The 17,041-nt window shown below is 41.0% G+C and overlaps 1 protein-coding gene and 1 long non-coding RNA gene across 3 annotated transcripts in view; one reads left to right on the forward strand and one right to left on the reverse strand.

Annotated features, from left to right (window-relative positions):
* Positions 1–1,148: 1,148 nt before the first annotated feature.
* The window catches only part of grm1a (glutamate receptor, metabotropic 1a), a 67,952-nt gene continuing 52,059 nt past the window's right edge, over positions 1,149–17,041 (forward strand). For both annotated transcript variants that reach the window (XM_074684711.1, XM_074684712.1), the window contains exons 1-3: positions 1,149–1,278; positions 2,011–2,854; positions 10,223–10,472. In XM_074684711.1, coding sequence (XP_074540812.1) covers positions 2,131–2,854; positions 10,223–10,472 — 974 coding nt within the window. In that variant the 5' untranslated portion in view covers positions 1,149–1,278; positions 2,011–2,130. The remainder of the gene's footprint in view (positions 1,279–2,010; positions 2,855–10,222; positions 10,473–17,041) is intronic.
* The window catches only part of LOC141801608 (uncharacterized), a 38,726-nt gene continuing 27,227 nt past the window's right edge, over positions 5,543–17,041 (reverse strand). Inside the window, exons 3-4 of the long non-coding RNA XR_012599416.1 lie at positions 6,510–6,575; positions 5,543–5,848 (exon numbers count right to left, since the gene is read on the reverse strand). This is a non-coding gene — a long non-coding RNA (uncharacterized LOC141801608). The remainder of the gene's footprint in view (positions 5,849–6,509; positions 6,576–17,041) is intronic.

Raw genomic sequence — 17,041 nt, forward strand, 5'->3', positions numbered from 1 at the left:
TCTCACTTTTAATTTACATTTTTGCATTATGAGCTGTTAGATCAAGGACAAATCTACTGTCTTTCCTGAAACAATGTTCTGATCCCATCCACATGAAGTGGAATATTTTATGTTTTATTTCATATGTTCTTTGACGTGTGATGAGTTGAATAAAATTGCATCCCATGATACTACAATGACCTCTAGTGGCCCAGTAAAAAATAAAGACAACAGTAAAACAAAAACAAGTTAACGAATGGCTCTTACATTTCATAACCTTTTTGTTCCAGCAGGCTAAAAAACATGGTTGATTTTACAAAAACAAAGCATTTAACGCCAACAAAACTAACATGAAGTGACAAAATTTTGCCATGCCCTTTTTTACAGTGGCGTATTGCATTAATCTCCCTAAAAACTCCTGTTGTTACCACACAACTTTCTCAAAAATCTGGATTTTTTGAATCAAATTTTGTTTTTCCTTTTTTTATGAGGTAGTATCTCGTTAAAATGGGAATTTGTACATTTTTTTTTAATTTCCTGGTATCTCATATAAACAGGAATCTGAAAAGTCAAGGAATTCGTAAAACTCTTTGTAATTTCAATGAGGACACATGAAACATGCCATAAAACAGGAGGGTTTTTAAAAATTATTATTATCAGGTAAACAGGAAACAGGAAACTCCAAAATGAATATTTTCTGTATATATTTATATATGTATTTTTTCCGAGACAGTTTTTCATAGAAACAAGAATTTTAAAAAATAAATCAATTCCTGTTTTATGAGATAGTTATGTCATAAAAACAGGAGTTTTTTCTTTCAAGTGAATGTAATACACTTCCATATTTTTTTTAAACCAAATGTAAAAATATATGAAAATTCCAAGAAAAGTTAAGGGTGGGCCTGGGACCTTTGAGCCCACCCATAATGCCGCCCCTGGCTGCCAGATATTTATATTCTTTTTTTTTTTTTTTTTGCTTTTTTTTTTTTTTTTGCATTTTTGCATTTCTTTATGCACATTGCATAATGAGATGTAGATACCATGTTTCTTAGACACTCCTCTGGTAATTTATTATGTCTTTGTATCACTTCTCACATTCTTTATATATATAAAGGCGTATGAATAAAAGGCGAGGTGGTGGTGGTGATGGGGTGGGGGGGTCTACATGTTGGAGTCTCTCCTAGAGGCAGGGAGGGAGAGAGAAAGAGAAAGGAGAGAAAGGGAGACTCAAGTGAAACAGCCGAGGACCACGCGCCACAGAAGACGGACGAAGGCACGCGACATGTCTGAAGGATCCAGGTAAGTTCTGATGCGGTGGACGAAGAAAATGCAGATTCTGTTGCGTTTGGCGTTCAGAGAAACGGGCAAAGGACAAGTGAAAGGAGACTGCAGGCTGCTGAGAGCAGAGCAAACATGTCACTCTGACAAACCCCAGCTCTGTCTTTTATTAATGTCTATCTTTAAACAACCAACCGAGCTACGCTGAGCTGTAGGTTAGATCAGAAGCAACACGAATGCTACAGGGTGCGTTAAAACCAAGAGCAGCCTGGTGTCTCCTGATGCAGGATTCCTATAGGGGTCGACCATGGAGGGAGTGTAGTTCCTCAGCTTTATCATGAAGCAGCTGAATCAAAGGTTTGCTAAGAGTGAGGGGAAACGAGCCTCATGTCCTTGTAACGTGTCTGGAAAGCGCGCTGTCCAGGGTGCTGAAACTGGGATCCTGCCTGGTTTTATCAATGGGACCGAGCACAGAGCTTCTGTTTGTCATAGTAGCAGGATTGTTTAAGAGATCTTGAAGCACCAGGTTGCTCCAGAGAGAGACAACCACCTGCAAACTCCGCAGCAATCCTCAGACAAGTGTGCGTTAAGTGCCTTGCTCATGGGGATCTCAGCGCTGCTGCCAGCTGTAGGAATGTCTAACAGGGCGTTGATGCAAATGAGCATGCGTGATAAGTCAACTCTTCCTACATAAAGCTTACGCACACCTCTTGTTTCTTACGTTTCTGAGCAGTTTGGATTATTCTCTTGCAGGCGCGCGCGGATCTGCCCCGGGTCTCGTGCTCGCTCATCATGGTCGCTGGGATAAACGTGGATGTACCGACACACAGCAGATAGTGTGCCCATGCCCGCGCAGTTGGCACGGCTCACGCGATGTGGCACAACATGGCACGCGTAAAGATGGGTCCCTTCGCTCTCCTGTGTCTCCACACCTTCATCGTCCTCGTGCTCTCCCACAGCAGCGCCATCCACGAGAGGGCGGCGGTCCCTCGCGCCGTGTCCCGCTCCGTCGCCCGCATGGACGGAGACGTGATCATCGGCGCGCTCTTCTCCGTGCACCACCAGCCGTCCGCGGAGAAGGTGGCGGAGCGGAAGTGCGGGGACGTCCGCGAGCAGTACGGCATCCAGAGAGTGGAGGCGATGTTCCACACGCTGGACCGGATCAACGCGGACAACAACCTGCTCCCCAACATCAGTCTGGGGTGTGAGATCCGTGACTCCTGCTGGCACTCCTCTGTGGCCCTGGAGCAGAGCATAGAGTTCATCCGGGACTCCCTCATCTCCATCCGGGATGATAAGGACGGGTCCAAATGGTGCATTGATGGAACCCCTTCCCACCAGCCTCCACCCTCCAAAAAGCCCATCGCTGGGGTGATCGGACCCGGATCCAGCTCTGTGGCCATCCAGGTGCAGAACCTGCTGCAGCTTTTCAACATCCCACAGATCGCCTACTCCGCCACCAGCATCGACCTGAGCGACAAGACCCTGTTCAAGTACTTCCTGCGGGTGGTGCCCTCTGACACCCTGCAGGCCCGGGCCATGCTGGACATCGTCAAACGCTATAACTGGACCTACGTGTCTGCGGTGCACACTGAGGGTGAGACCCCCATAAACTGACCCCTCACCATCCTGTGCCCACTCCCATGTTGTCTGTTTGTCTCCATCCACTGTTTGCAACAAACACCCTGACATCTCCACTGTCAATAAACATCTCATCACAGCCTGCTTTGAGAAAAAATAACAGCCTCAGTACGATACTTTATTTTGTGTGCAGAGACCACCTAACAGGAAGCCAAAGAATGGTAGTCAAAGCGTCTTCACCCTCCAGCTCTCAGCAGCAGGTGTACTTATATAATCCATCTCCATCAGGGGTTTTATGCAGCTATCTGGAGTTGAGTGTTCGGTGGACTTTACCTACACATATGCATCATCCTGCTGCTGGGTGCACTTTGGTTTGCTCTGAGAACGTGAAGTGAACATCAGGTGGTCTCTCTGCGACTGTAGCGCCTCTTTTTTTTCCTCTTTGGTGCATTCTGATCACGTTTCATGTTTGCAAATCCAGTTGGATTCTACAAGTCATGCACTGACCCATAAACAGTCCATATAACAATGTAGTTTATGTATTTCTAATGATTTGCAAAGCAGAGTATAAACACTTCTGAGCGCGTTGCTGTAAAATCACAGACTAAAGCAGGTGCAGAGACGGCCTTTAAACTTGTGTACCCAACAGATTCTGCTTTCAGACTCCTCTGGTTTGTCAATCAAAAGATTAAAAACTCTACATTAAATGGTGTCTGATTCCTGATGCCAATACATTTCTTACAGTAACAGTTACAAGATGCTAAGATTTAAAAAATTTTATCATGAGGAAAACACAAAATAAAAACAAATAGGTAAAAAAAAATTGAAATGTGTATATATAATTGTGTAATAAGTTGAAATCATTAGATAAAAATCAAATATAGTAGGTAAAAGACAATTATCAGATAAACTGTTATTCGAAAAAAAAAAAAAAGAATCAATATTGAAAAATAACTAAAAAAAGGATGAGACGAAAGTTAGAATGCATTAAAAGTGAACTTAGTCATAATTATGAACTGAAAAGTTAAAATTCTGGGATTTAAAAAAATGGTGTCAATTATAAGCTATGCCAACATTGCAGGCAAACGGCTCAAATAAAGATGTAAAATGTCATAATTTTCAAGAAATGCTTAAACTGTGAGGTAGTTATACACAGTTAAGCATAAAAAAATAATAAGTATGAGGTTAGAAGTTTGCATGAGTAAATAACAGGAGTTTAAACGCTGGAAACGAGCTAGAATGTCATAACGAATTGAAGTAAGAATGGTGAGGAGCACTCTTATGAGGTAATGAGATGAAAGTTATCAGAATGGATAATACTAATGATGTGAAAAACAAAAAATTCTGAGATTAAAAAATGGTGTCAATTATCAGATATGCCAACATCGGAGGCATCATCATCATCATCATCATTTAGTTAAAGTTATCGGATAAAAGTCAGACATATAAGGTAAAAGACAATTGTGAGACAAATGGTTTATATAAAGATGTAAAATGTCATAATTTTCAAGAAATGCCCAAATTCTGAGGTAGTTATACACAGTTAAGCATAAAAAATTCATAAGTCTGAGGTTGGAAGTTATTATGCAAAAATAGCAGGAGTTAATAGCTGGAAACATGAGGTAGAATGTCATAACTGAGTAAAAGTAAAAATGCTGAGAAGCATTTCTATGAGATGATGAGATGAAAGTTTATAGAGTGAATTAAAAGTGCACTTTGTCATAATAATGATGTTAAAAAAAAAAAAGTCGAAATTCTGAGATTAAAAAATGGTATTGATTAGAAGATATGCCAATATTGCAGGTATTATCACATTGTCATGAAGTTGAAATCATGAGATAATGTCAGATATATTACCTGAAAGACAATTACGAGTCAAACGGTTCAAATAAAGATGTAAAATGTCATAACTTTCAAGAAATGTTGAAATCTTGAGGCAGTATTACACAATAAGCATAAAATAAAGTCATGAGTATGGGGTTGGAAGTTATTATGAGAAAATAACAGGAGTTTATAGCCAGAAACATGAGCTAGCATGTCATAACTGATTAAAAATAATGATGCTGAGAATCATTACTATGAGAAAATGAGTCGAGAGGATGAGATGAAAGTTATCAGAATGATTTAAAAGTGCACTTTTTCATAATAATATTGTATTTTTCTTATTAACATGAATTTTTATCTCATAATTTCAATTTCCTCCACAAAACTGTGGTTTAATATCTAAGGATGCAATTAAAAAAGTGAGTGAAATGTGTGATGATTCAAATCGGCTGAAATAAAAAATCAACTGCAATGCCCTATTTAAACAGCAGAGGGCAGCTTTCTCTTAAAAAGAAACAAAACATGTAAATCCTAAACTAGGAATACATGCAAACCTTTGGATTGTTTATTTGAAGAGATTTTGTTTATTTGGAGTATTCATTCATTTAATTTGATGTGAGACTTCTTTGAATAGATTTTTTCTTTTTCAAATTTATGTTTTGTTATTAATGATAAAATATAATTTCACTTGCATTTTTGAGAAAGGGACATATTTTGTGTTGCACAGTTTAGCCTACCTCAGAGATTTCAAAAGGGAATTTTCTTTAACTTGTTTAAAATAAGAGAAAACATGTAGTGAGAAATAATTAAAGAATCTTTTCAGTCACATTTAGTTGTGAGAAAATCGCATCGTTAACCCAGTATTGTAAATTGAATCATGAGTTGAGTGTATCGAGTTTTAATCTTGTAGTTTAGATTCATCTTTGTCATTGTTTTGTTTCCTGTCTTTAGTCATCGTTATTTCTCTTCATGTTTCATCTCATTTTACAGATTTATCAATGATTCATTGAATAATATTTTTGTCCCTTCTGGCTTCCATACATCCTGTTTCTGACACTACAAAAGTCAAAACACTGTAAAAAGAAGATCCTCTGTGGTGTTGCTGGAGTTGTCATATCAACTTTGTACCGTGAGCATCGAGCAGCGACATCTGATGCCTCGTTACGTTTCGTTAGGCCGCTGACAGCTGGTGAAAAGGACAGAAGGGTTGGTTAGACATGATTATGAAGGCGTAAATTATGTTCATAACTTTTAATTAAAATCCTGGTTAAACACAGCCGCCTGAAGAGCACCCAAATTACAAGTGACAGACTACATTACCCAGCACCCTCCCCTGAGGAGCGCCGGACTCTCAGGGAGTGTAAAACATCTTTGGAAAGTCTATTATCGGCAGGTGCAGGAGAGGGGCTGTAATCTGCTAGATGAAGAGAGGGAGTTTGGGAGCTGCAGTACCTGGAGGAATAACTAGGTGGCGTCAGCTGTCTGACCTTCAATAAACCTGCAGGAGGATCCTCAGGGAGTCAAGTCATAATGTAAGAGTAATGAAAGACCAGGCAGGGGAGGGGAGGAGTGGGTTGCAGGCAGCACTGCCACTCTATAGGCTAAGTAGGATGATATTTAAAAAATAAAAACTTACTACAGATGTTTTAAAAAACATGTTTCCATCTTGAATCCATCAAACCCAGCGCTTGGTTCAGTTTTCTCTGACATCTTATCACGACCGACTCAAGCTGAAGCTCCTCTCCAGGAAAGTTATAAATGCAGCCTGTTCCCGTAGCAACAGCTTCGGCTGTGAAACAGCATAAATTACCTGTCGTGATTATCATCAGTCTGGTAGGAGTACTCACCGCTGTTTTTCTTTGGGGTGGTCATTGTCAAACAGGCTGCCACCTAATGCACCACCACCCACCTGTCTGCAGCCGAGATGGAGAGGGTGAAATAATTGGATATCATTATTTCCATTTAGCAGTGGGAGAATCAAACGAGGCAACTGAGAAAGTGTCATCAAAAGGCTGCTGGGAGAGCAACACATGGGATCATTGTGCGCCTGGGTTAATGCACTGCAGCTGCTGTGATGCCTGTTTGGTTTCTGTCTCTGTCGCTCTAAGGCTCCGTTTGCAAAACAGCGTTTCATCTGAAAACAGAAAAACGCAGTGAAAAAAAATCTGTTTACACGGAAAAAGCTGCAGTAAGCATGCCAGGCCTGTAGGTGGCTCTATAACTGTCTTGTCCAGAAGCAGCTGAAGTAGAGTTGAGCCAATCATCTGGTGCATTTGTGAATGCTACTCTCACGTTAATTATTTTATTAAAACGTTGTGTTTTTCAATGCAAGCTTTCCCACCAGCAACGTTCTTTCGTTGAGCAAAATTGCAGCTTATATTTTGTCTGACTTTTTCCAAAGTTTCTCTTGCGACAAATACACATCCGACCAATCAAAACGTTCGTTGTTGACACGTTACATACCAAAACATTCAACATTGATTGTGTTAGTGTTCCAGCACCCAGCTCTTTACGACAAAAGACATAAAAACTACAAAGACAATGATTACAGAGACATTGTTTGGAGGAGAATAGCTGCAGAAATTGAATACGACACCTCCAAATTTTTTCGCAATTTTGTGCTGTTTTTTTGCGTCACTGGAGAAAGTTGGTGGCAAGGGCCTTTTGGTCGACTAAAACGCTGTTTCTGTTTAAATGTGAGGCAACAATACTTTTGCATTTCACCCTAAAACCGTTGTTGCCCCTCAAAGGCCTCCCATCTGTAGCGATCCCAGGGGTGTCTCTAAAAGGGGCCCCTTCCAAAAATATGATTGGCCACCTGAAACAGTTTACCAATAATCCTAATCTTTGATTAATCCTTAGCCCAGCCAGAGGCAGGACTTCACTTTAGACTAAGGCCTGAACCACACGTATATGGATATTTTTTTGACTGGATATCTTTGTACTCGTTAAAAAAAAAAAATCTTCGTCCACACCACAGAAATATCTCTGTCTATAGGAAGAGGCAAAACTGAGAACGATCGCCTCTGAAGCCTGCAGTGCCATGCCTGGTCGATAAGTGGCAGGTTAGCAAAATGTGAAAACCATAGAAGAAGAACGTTATGAGCATGCGCAATCAAAAACAGGAAGAAGAAGCAGTCAACGGAGCAAGGAGATGGTGAAAAAAACAAATACAAAAACATTACATTCATCTGTAGAGCTGTAATGAGGGCAAAAAGTGCAAGGAACACAGAAATAGCACGGTAAATGTCAGCCATCATTCTTGTTGTTGGCAACCGTTGCTACAGTGACTTGTTGCTAGCGCTTGACGTCATCGTGTGAAAACACCAGCTCCGTTTAACACCGCTACACGGATCCACTCAACCGGATATTTTTTTATTTTTTCACTTTTTAAAAAAATCTCTGTTTATGTGGGTGGAATCGCCGTGTTCGTGTGGTTGAGAGGCCCAATTGGACAGAAAAATGTGCGTTTAGGAATATATCCATATACGTGTGGTTCAGGCCTAAAAGCTTGTTTGTGCTCAATGTAACATACGGATCCGGAACCTTCTGTCCGTGCTCTGCGTTCATTTCTTACCGAATTCTGCATGTTTCCAGAATCTTATGGATATGGACCACAAGGAGTAGTACCACTGAAAACCGTGGGGCAGTGTTGCTGTTACTACCCGAAACAAAGCTTTAGGGAAATATGAAGAAGAAATAACAACAGAAGAACTTTCGCAACGTATTTAACAGCCTCACCGACAACCGCCTGCTACAACCATAGACTGTATAAAACATGGACATAGTCTCGCCAACGTCACCCGTCTGTTTCTGAAACAGAAAATGAAGCACACTGGCTATAGCGGCCATACTGGTAGTGGCAAGGGCTTCGCCTACAGCCATAAGGTGCCTGTCGGTCACATGAATTTCTGATTTGAAAATGGCTTTTGTTAGCTTGGTGTGTTTGTGACTTCCGCTACTTCCGGAGCCACTCTCAAGCGAACACTCGAGAAACAGCAGGTTTTTGCACTTCCACATTGTTTCATATTCCCAGACCTGAGGTACCCGCTTAGCTACAACACTACCTCCATTTTTGTCTATTATGTAAGTGATACATTATTAATACCTCTTCCACAGTCCCCTTTTATTTTATTTTGTTTGAGTTTTGTTGTCATTAACTTTTGACTCTGAAGTATCTTTTCTGGAAATTAAACACAGGTTAACCAGACATTTTTATGCAGACAACAGTTTTAACTTAGTGTTAAAAGAACGCTAACTCATCTGAATGAATGGAGCAAAATGACGCTTCTTCCAAATGCGTGCGCATATTTAGAATAGAATAGAACAGAAAAAGTTCCATAAGAAAATAGATGCTGACAGCTTGTCCATCATTGTCCAGTCAGCCAGCCTCCACCTCCACAGGGTCCAGGACTGAGCTTCTTCAGCAGTCTGTTCAGTCTCTGTCTCCTGGATCCTGTCTGCTCACAGCAGGTGAAGCTCTTCCAATGTGGCGTTGGTGTCTGGTGTTAGCTCTGTTAGCCATGTCTGTGAATAGCATGATGCTACTCTGCCCTCTGGTATTCCCTCTGTTGCTGGGTTAGCACAGCTAGCTCGTCCATCTTATTGGAGATAGATCTTACGTTCCTTCGTCGTCCTCACCTCCTTCTCCTCACCTTGTGGAGAAACATCCGGCCTTGCACCAGTTAGCATTGACATGCTACAGGCTGCTAACAGCTGATTTCACATGTAAACAATGCAGCCATGGTTTCACATAGGATCTCCGGACTAACACAGGAGAAAAAGTAGTAAAAATATCACAGAGACAGAGACAGACAGCTAATGCAACAGGCAGCCACAACCAAATTGCACAACAAGTGTTTCCCTTTCCCTTAATTTCCCTTTGACATGCATATTCAAACAAACACACACACAGACACTCAGTCACTCCCTCACACACATGTTCAAGCATGCACAAATGATTGGATTGTGTGTGTAATCCAGCTCTCATGCTAAAGAGCCGCAGGCTTTACCAACAATCCCGATCGTGACACATTAGACAAGCTGCCGCAGCCCGAGCGGAAACAGAAGATTTAGACTCTAACAGCTTTGTGGAGGCTTTCTGATTAGGATGCTGCGAGTGCAGTTAAAACAAGGAGAGCTATCTTCTTCTTCCTCTTCGTCTTCTTCAGCCTCTTTTGGCTTTGATTGCAATCAGCAGCCAGGAAAGTCTCTCTGTGACTCTCATTATCAGAGGATCAGCTCAGTCTGGTGGTGCTTACAGAATCACATCGATCGTGCTTCGGAGTAATGATTACAAATGTATGGTCGGGAGCAATTACTCCTTCTTTATGATGTCGATGTGTTTGTGGAAGTAACGAGACATGTAAACATTGATTGCGTCACTTTGATCTGAGACTAATGCTTGTTAGTTCAAGCTCATAATTAGTGGAAATGCCACAGGAAATGATTCATCCGTATCCACCAGAGCGGGCAGGCAGTGAGAGCACATTCACATGGAACGAGTGTTGTTTAAGGAGTAATTTATCACAGATGTAAACGTATGTTTTCACGCTTGCAGGAAACTACGGGGAAAGTGGCATGGAGGCTTTCAAGGAGCTGGCCTCTCTGGAAGGCTTATGCATCGCCCACTCGGACAAAATCTACAGCAACGCGGGGGAGAAGCACTACGATCGCCTTTTGAGGAAACTCCGGGAGCGTCTTCCCAAAGCTCGAGTCGTGGTGTGTTTCTGCGAGGGCATGACCGTCCGAGGTCTCCTGATGGCCATGAGGAGACTGGGGGTGTTCGGAGAGTTCCTGCTCGTAGGCAGGTGAGGATATGTGTGAGTCTGTGTCTGCGTTTCAACTATTGACTGAATGTAAGGATGGACGGTGAGTCACCACCTCCTGGAGGTGTATAAAAGTGAAGCCAAAGCTGGCGATGTTTTTGAAGTCTGTGCAGTAGGAATCGTTTGGTGGGGCTGTAGTGTTGATATCCTGCTAAAGGAAACAGTTATTTTTTTCAACTCGACAGCTTCTTGTGTTTGAAGCTTCTTCATTCGAACGTTGCACATCAAAAGTCAACAACTGACACAACAAGATCTACATATGATGACAGAAACCATGCTCTACAAATATAGTTTGAATTGCGTTTTAATTTTGAAGCTTCCTCGTTTTCCCATCTGTTAATGTGGAGATGGTAGGTTTTATGAGCCATGCTGTAGCTGGTCAATAGGGGGTGCTCCTTATAGTATTGTGTAGTTATGTAGTTGGAAAATGCATGTCATATTTGTCAGAGTATCAGAAGCATCAGAAGTCACATACACACCAAGCCAAAAAAGCTGTTTTCACACCAGAAATGAACATATTTACAGCCTGGTTCAAAAAACGTCTCCTGTCTGAATCGCTAATTTCAGTATCAGCACACTGTACGGGAGATTAATTTTTTTCTAACTCAGTATTTAAGAGGATATTAGGATCAAAAATTCGCTTAATCGGAGGCATAGCTCAGGTCACGTGACCGACAGCCGTGATAGCTGATCTGCTTCAAAAATCTGTTTCAGAAACAGACAGGTGATGTTGGGGAGACTACGTCCTTTAATTTTACAGTCTATGTTTGAAATGTGACATTACCACCAGTTGTTGTCCACTTGAAGTAACCTCAACTGGAATACACAATAAATAAAAAATGACACTAGAATGCAACTTGACCCTTAAAGAGGGGCTATGAGTTACCTCCACCACGCTTTTGCTTTTGGGAGAGTTTTTGGTTTTTCCATGTGTTCAAAGTCTCCACAAGATCTTTACAGGCCAGTTGTTCAAAGAGTTTAATTCTGATCAAAATGATCCAGATTTGGAAATCCCATTTTCTTCTCTCCAGGATCAGGTAATTAGTTTTAGTTTTATGCCGTTTTTTCAAAGCAACATTGTATTGAATCACCCAAATCTGGACTACCAGGGCTTAAAATGGGACAATGTATCACAATGTGGGCTTCCAGCTCTGTAAAGAACAACAGTTAAAATGGCCAAGACTCGCAGTAAGAGTTTCTGATTTTGGGACAAAACACATAAATAACAGAAACATATGGTGGCGTACTGCATTCACCCAAAAGTAACAAAAAAAAAAAAAAATCCAAATTTTAAGACACAACTGTCAAAAAAAAAAACAGATTTATTTTTAAAATTCATTTTAGAATTTCCTGTATTTTTATACTGTTTCATAAAAACAGTTTAAAAAAAAAAAAAAAATTTTAGAATTTCCTGTTATTACGAGACACTATGTCGTAATAGTAAAAGGAAAAAAAAAGAAAACATATATTTTTGATTTTCCTGTTTTTATGGTATACTTTCTTGCAAAAGCAGGTAAAAACCCCCAGAAAATATGTATTTTTGATTTTCCTGTTTCTATTACATACTGTCTCGTAAAAACAGGATTTTTTTTAATTTTAGAATTTCCTGTTTTTATGAGATACTATTTTGTAAAAACAGAAAAAAACACTCAAAATATCTGTTTTTGATTTTCCTGTTTTTAGTAAATACTGTCTTGTAAAAACTAGATTTTTTTTTTTATTTTAGAATTTCCTGTTATTATATGATACTATGTCTTGAAAACAGATAAAAACCCCAGGAAATATTAATTTTAATTTTCCTGTTTTTATGGGATACAGTCTCATTAAAGCTGTTTTTTAAAAAATTTTTTAGAATTTCCTGTTATTATGAGATGCTATGTCTTCAAAACAGGTAAAAACCCTTGAAATATTTATTTTTGATTTTCCTGTTTTTATGGGATACTATCTTTGACAACAGGAATCTGAAAAAGAAAAGGAATTCCTAAAAAAAAATTAGTTAATAAAAATGACAAATCTGTTCACTAAAACACATAAAAAACCTACCTTACCTGTATTGACCCTGCACCACTGATTAGCAACAAAAACATGCAGCAATGAGACATGCAGCAAAGAATCATGGGAATTCCTGTTTTTAATAAATAAAATAATAAAATAACCCAGACACTTTTAGGTTGTGTGATTGTCACATGAATGCAGCATCATCCTCTGAAATCAGAGCTGAGAGCGTCTCTCCTCATGGCGAGGAGCTGGCTAACAGGCTGGAAGGCGGGAAGATGCTGCGTTGTCTTCCTGATGTGCACGTCACCACAGCAACCACGGACAATTAGACCACAAACCCAACGCCGTGAATAGAAATGTTCTCCAGCGATGAATAACGGGCATTTCAGTCACAGAGACAAAACCAGGGAGGCAAACAAAGCCTGGAGTCCTCTCTACCGCTCACTTTGTGGCTGCCTCTTGTGTTTTTTTCAGAGTAGTTGCAGTCATTTTGCATTTAGCGGCAAAAAAGCACCCACACATCAACTTGATAAAGAAGACATTAACTCTTTCCTGCTCCTTTTCTCTGGGAATGAACTCATTTTCCTCAATTCTTCACACCAAGAAACAGCCTAAAAGAAAAGTCCATTCTTGCACAAAAACAGCAGCTTTGATGCTACTTTTCAGCTTCTTCATGTAAACTGTCCCAGAGAGGGTTGAGTTTGTTTTTCCTGGTCTGTTTGGTTCGTTGTAGGGCGGCTGTCAGATGTATGTTACATGAGGAGGAGATTAATAAGACAGCTAAGGGTGGCCGAGGCTTTGACAGTATCTGCTGGAGATTTGCTGAACGCTGCATGGGTGCAGCTGAAATCCTGAGCCATCATCTCCCAACAGGAAGATCTGAGGGAAAATATCAGAGAAGTGCCATTTTTTGCAGTATTTGCACATTTAGAATTGGTGGGGTTTTGCCTTAGGACGCTTGTAGTAGGAAAGTGTAAAAGTGTGTTTGATTCTTATTTGCATTTCAAATTAAAAATCTACCTCCAAGATTTTTTACTTTCTTTAAGAATTCATAAAAATGCAGTTTTGAGCTGTAGACTACTGTCTGAAAAGTGACCATGCCTTCTCTTGTATAAGAAAGTTCAGTGATCTTTTTATGAGTCAAGATGAAACCATCACGTTTTAAAAAATATTTCAAGAAGAAGCTCATTTGGTGCCTTAAGGTGACAAACTCAGTCTCTCTGTGCACAAGATAATAAACTTTGTACTGCAACCGTGGTCAAAATTCTTCTAATTATTTAGCCTGTTTCCACCAGTTCAGTCCGGTTCAGCCCGGTCTTGGTACGGCACACATTTTGTGGCGTTTCCACTGACTAATCCTGGGACAGATCCCCAAATAATCGAGACAAGCTGTCCAACTTTTTGGGACCCTTCTGTTGGGGTGCCAGACTAAGGCCCCGTTTACACGGAGACTCCCGCAACGATTCTTCCTTTGCGTTTTCAAAAGCCACCCGCGTTTACATGAGGACGGCGTGAAAACGATCCGCGTTCATACGACTCCAGGAGGAGAAGTCTCCTCTTGTTCTTTCTTTTTCTGCCGTTTTGTTGTGTGAGACGGTCGGCAATCCAACCATAACGCGCATTATCGCCACCTACTGGCTCAACTGGAAATGTGGCTGAGCGCGGAGCCTTCACCCGAAACTGCGAGTGCGCATGCGGTGACGCCAGCGTTTCACCCTGAGACGCTCCGCTCTGTGTTTACACGAAGCTGGATGGAGGAGCGGATTCAGATCTTTCCACTCTGGGGAGCGTTTTCAAAAGTTTGCGTTTTCACTGAAAACGCAACGTAGTCTCGTCTAAACGGAAGGCCAAAACGCAACGAAATGTTTGCGGAATCTACCGTTCCCGGCGTCATGTAAACGGGGCCTAAACCAATCCAACCCCAGAAGGTTGAGCTACAACACTGCAGACCGTTGATTGGTCGAAAGAGTCTTCTCTGAAACAAAGTTTCACACTAATGTGTCACGCTAATGTGTAACTGACGCAGCTATCAGCATCTAGCCTACACGCCACCTACCACAAGGGGGCACAGTTGGCTGTGGAAACACAGAAACGTACCAACCGTATTGATCTAAACCGGACTACTTGGTGGAAACGAGGCTTTAGTTGACAATTTCTTGGAAACTAGACGCCACTCGATCCCCGCTGTGTCGTCAATCCTAGACGCTCGCTGGCTGTCGTAGTCAGAGCAACTGTTTATTCACTTCCAAACCAAACACATTTTATAATGTGATGACAAACTGATGTGAGATTAGGGTGACAAACTCACAGCAAACAGACACCACCATGAGACAGCTAAGCTATGAAAAGCAAACATAGCAGTTCACCGTAATGAAGTCTGTTTGCTGTGAAGTAGTCACCCTGGTCTGACATCGGTGTAGCTATTATTAGCCATTGCTGTCGCTAAAGCAGCGTTAGCTAGATTGCTACAACAAGCAAGTTTAAAATGCAACCAACAATTCAAAACATGGCTAACATCTATGTGGAGTAGAAAAGGATTGGATATCTGATTCAAAAATACTGACACCATGGGAAATTTGTCAAACCCTTTGGTTTCAAGTGAGGTCTTGGTTTGTCTTTGTTTCAAGGGCTGTGTAGCTCCTTCACCTTGATTTTACGGGGAATTGGGACTTGCACAACACCAAGGGGTTAGTGGTAGAATTGGGATTGGCCCTATATTTCATTTCTTGCCTCTTCTTTAGAGATGACTTTTTTAGGGGGTCTTTTGGACTTTACTTTGAGAGGACAGGTTGGGTAAGGGAAATTGTACTTTATTTTAGGCTTTTCACTGTCTCTTTGGGACCCCTGTTGTGGCTTTACATGATCTGAATGTATAAAGGAACCCTTATTTTTCTCCCCCTGGTGTTTTAGAAAAACCTTTTCTAAGCCTCTTGTCTGAGCATCTGTTTACAAAACAACGGTTTGAGAGTGAAACACAGTAGTATCGTTGCGTTTTGTTCAGTGGAAACGCTGATTTCATGCTCTGCTTTGAGAATGACCATGGTACGATCATCGCGGACTACATAAGCTGACTGATGTCCAACAAAATGAGCATCTGCTAACAGGCCCAACTCAACTTTGGTGGAGATCTACCAAAAGCTGCTTCTGGACAAGACCGTTATAGCACCACCTGCAGGCCTGGCATGCTTACTACAGTATTTTCAGTCCCTCAGATGATTTTTTCACTGCATTTTTTTGCATTCTGGGGTGAAATATTGTCATGTAAACAGGGGCATGAAACGTTTTATATCAGCTGCTGTCTCTTTAAGGCCTCCCCAAACTTCACAAACCCCCTTCTCTCTGATTGGCCAGCCTGTTTGGAGGCAAATCTATGAGCAAACCTCAGTGTTTGAGGCCCACACTGCCAACGTTCTGTCCATTTGCTATAACCTCATTTTTTCAGCAAGTCTTCTGAGATTTTGTGGTATTTTTAGAACAGAGTGTTTTGAGAAATTAACAGAAAGATTTGGGTATTTCTACCACTTATATTAATAAGAATAATTATAATAATTAACTTTATTTATATAGCGCTTTAAAAAACAATGTTACATGCTTTACAGAATAAAAACAAAAGAGAAAAAAATGAGTTTAAAAAAGAAATGTGAGGGAAAATATAGAAATAAAAAGGCTTGGAAACCAAACAATACTGTGTCAATCTGAGTCTAACAGTGAGTCGTGGTTTCCTCTTCTATCATTTTATGCTCTTGTACACACATGACACCTCTCTATTGGCAGCCACTGAGGGATTTGTTCCCTGTCATTGCCGTCATTTCAGAAGCAGCCTCTCTTTGATTCCTGCGATATCTCCCAGAGGTAAAAATAAAGAGGAGTGAAGCGCCGCTCCAACCAGCTCCTGTTTACATCGTACGCATTATATTCCTGCAAACCTGCATGCTGAAGTTCTCGGCAGGGGAAAGCTTTCCCGATGCAGAACCTGCCTTTTAAATTATCCATTACAATGACACTCTTGGGCAGCGTATCTCCTTTTTCTCTTTCCTCCATAGGAGATGGGAAAGTGGCTCTTTTTTTAGCTTTTGTGAAAGTCTCCATGGGCGGAAAGAGAAATGCTTCTGGGTCAGCGAGAGGAGGAGAGAAGAGGAGGAGAAGTAGGGACAGAGTGTGTGAAAACATCTGGGCCAGAAAAGATGCCAAGTGCTGCGTGTGTGTGTGTGTGTGTGTGTGTGTGTGTGATTCCTGGCCTGTAGCGATGACTAAATGAAGCTGGCAGACAGGTATTGTCTCATCAAAGTGGAGCTTGTTCTCTTAATTTGTGTTTTCATCTCTGGGGCGGGTTTTATGAAGCGTTTGAAGAGTTTGGGTTGTTTAAAGATTAAAAAATGGGCAAATTTACAGCTTTGGTTGCTTTTGCAGCTCTCTTTGCAAAGACAAACTTCTGCAGTTAAACAGCAGCTATGACCGTCTGTTTGTTACAGCAAACACAGTGAGGCAATATTTATCAGGTGGCTATGAACGAAACGCAAACTGAGAGCTGATATCAGCTGAAAATGTGATTT

The sequence above is a fragment of the Halichoeres trimaculatus genome, unplaced genomic scaffold (genome assembly GCF_033239565.1).
Source record: "Halichoeres trimaculatus isolate MK-OKI-2021-1 unplaced genomic scaffold, fHalTri1.1 fHalTri1_scaffold_13, whole genome shotgun sequence".
Lineage (NCBI taxonomy): Eukaryota > Metazoa > Chordata > Actinopteri > Labriformes > Labridae > Halichoeres > Halichoeres trimaculatus.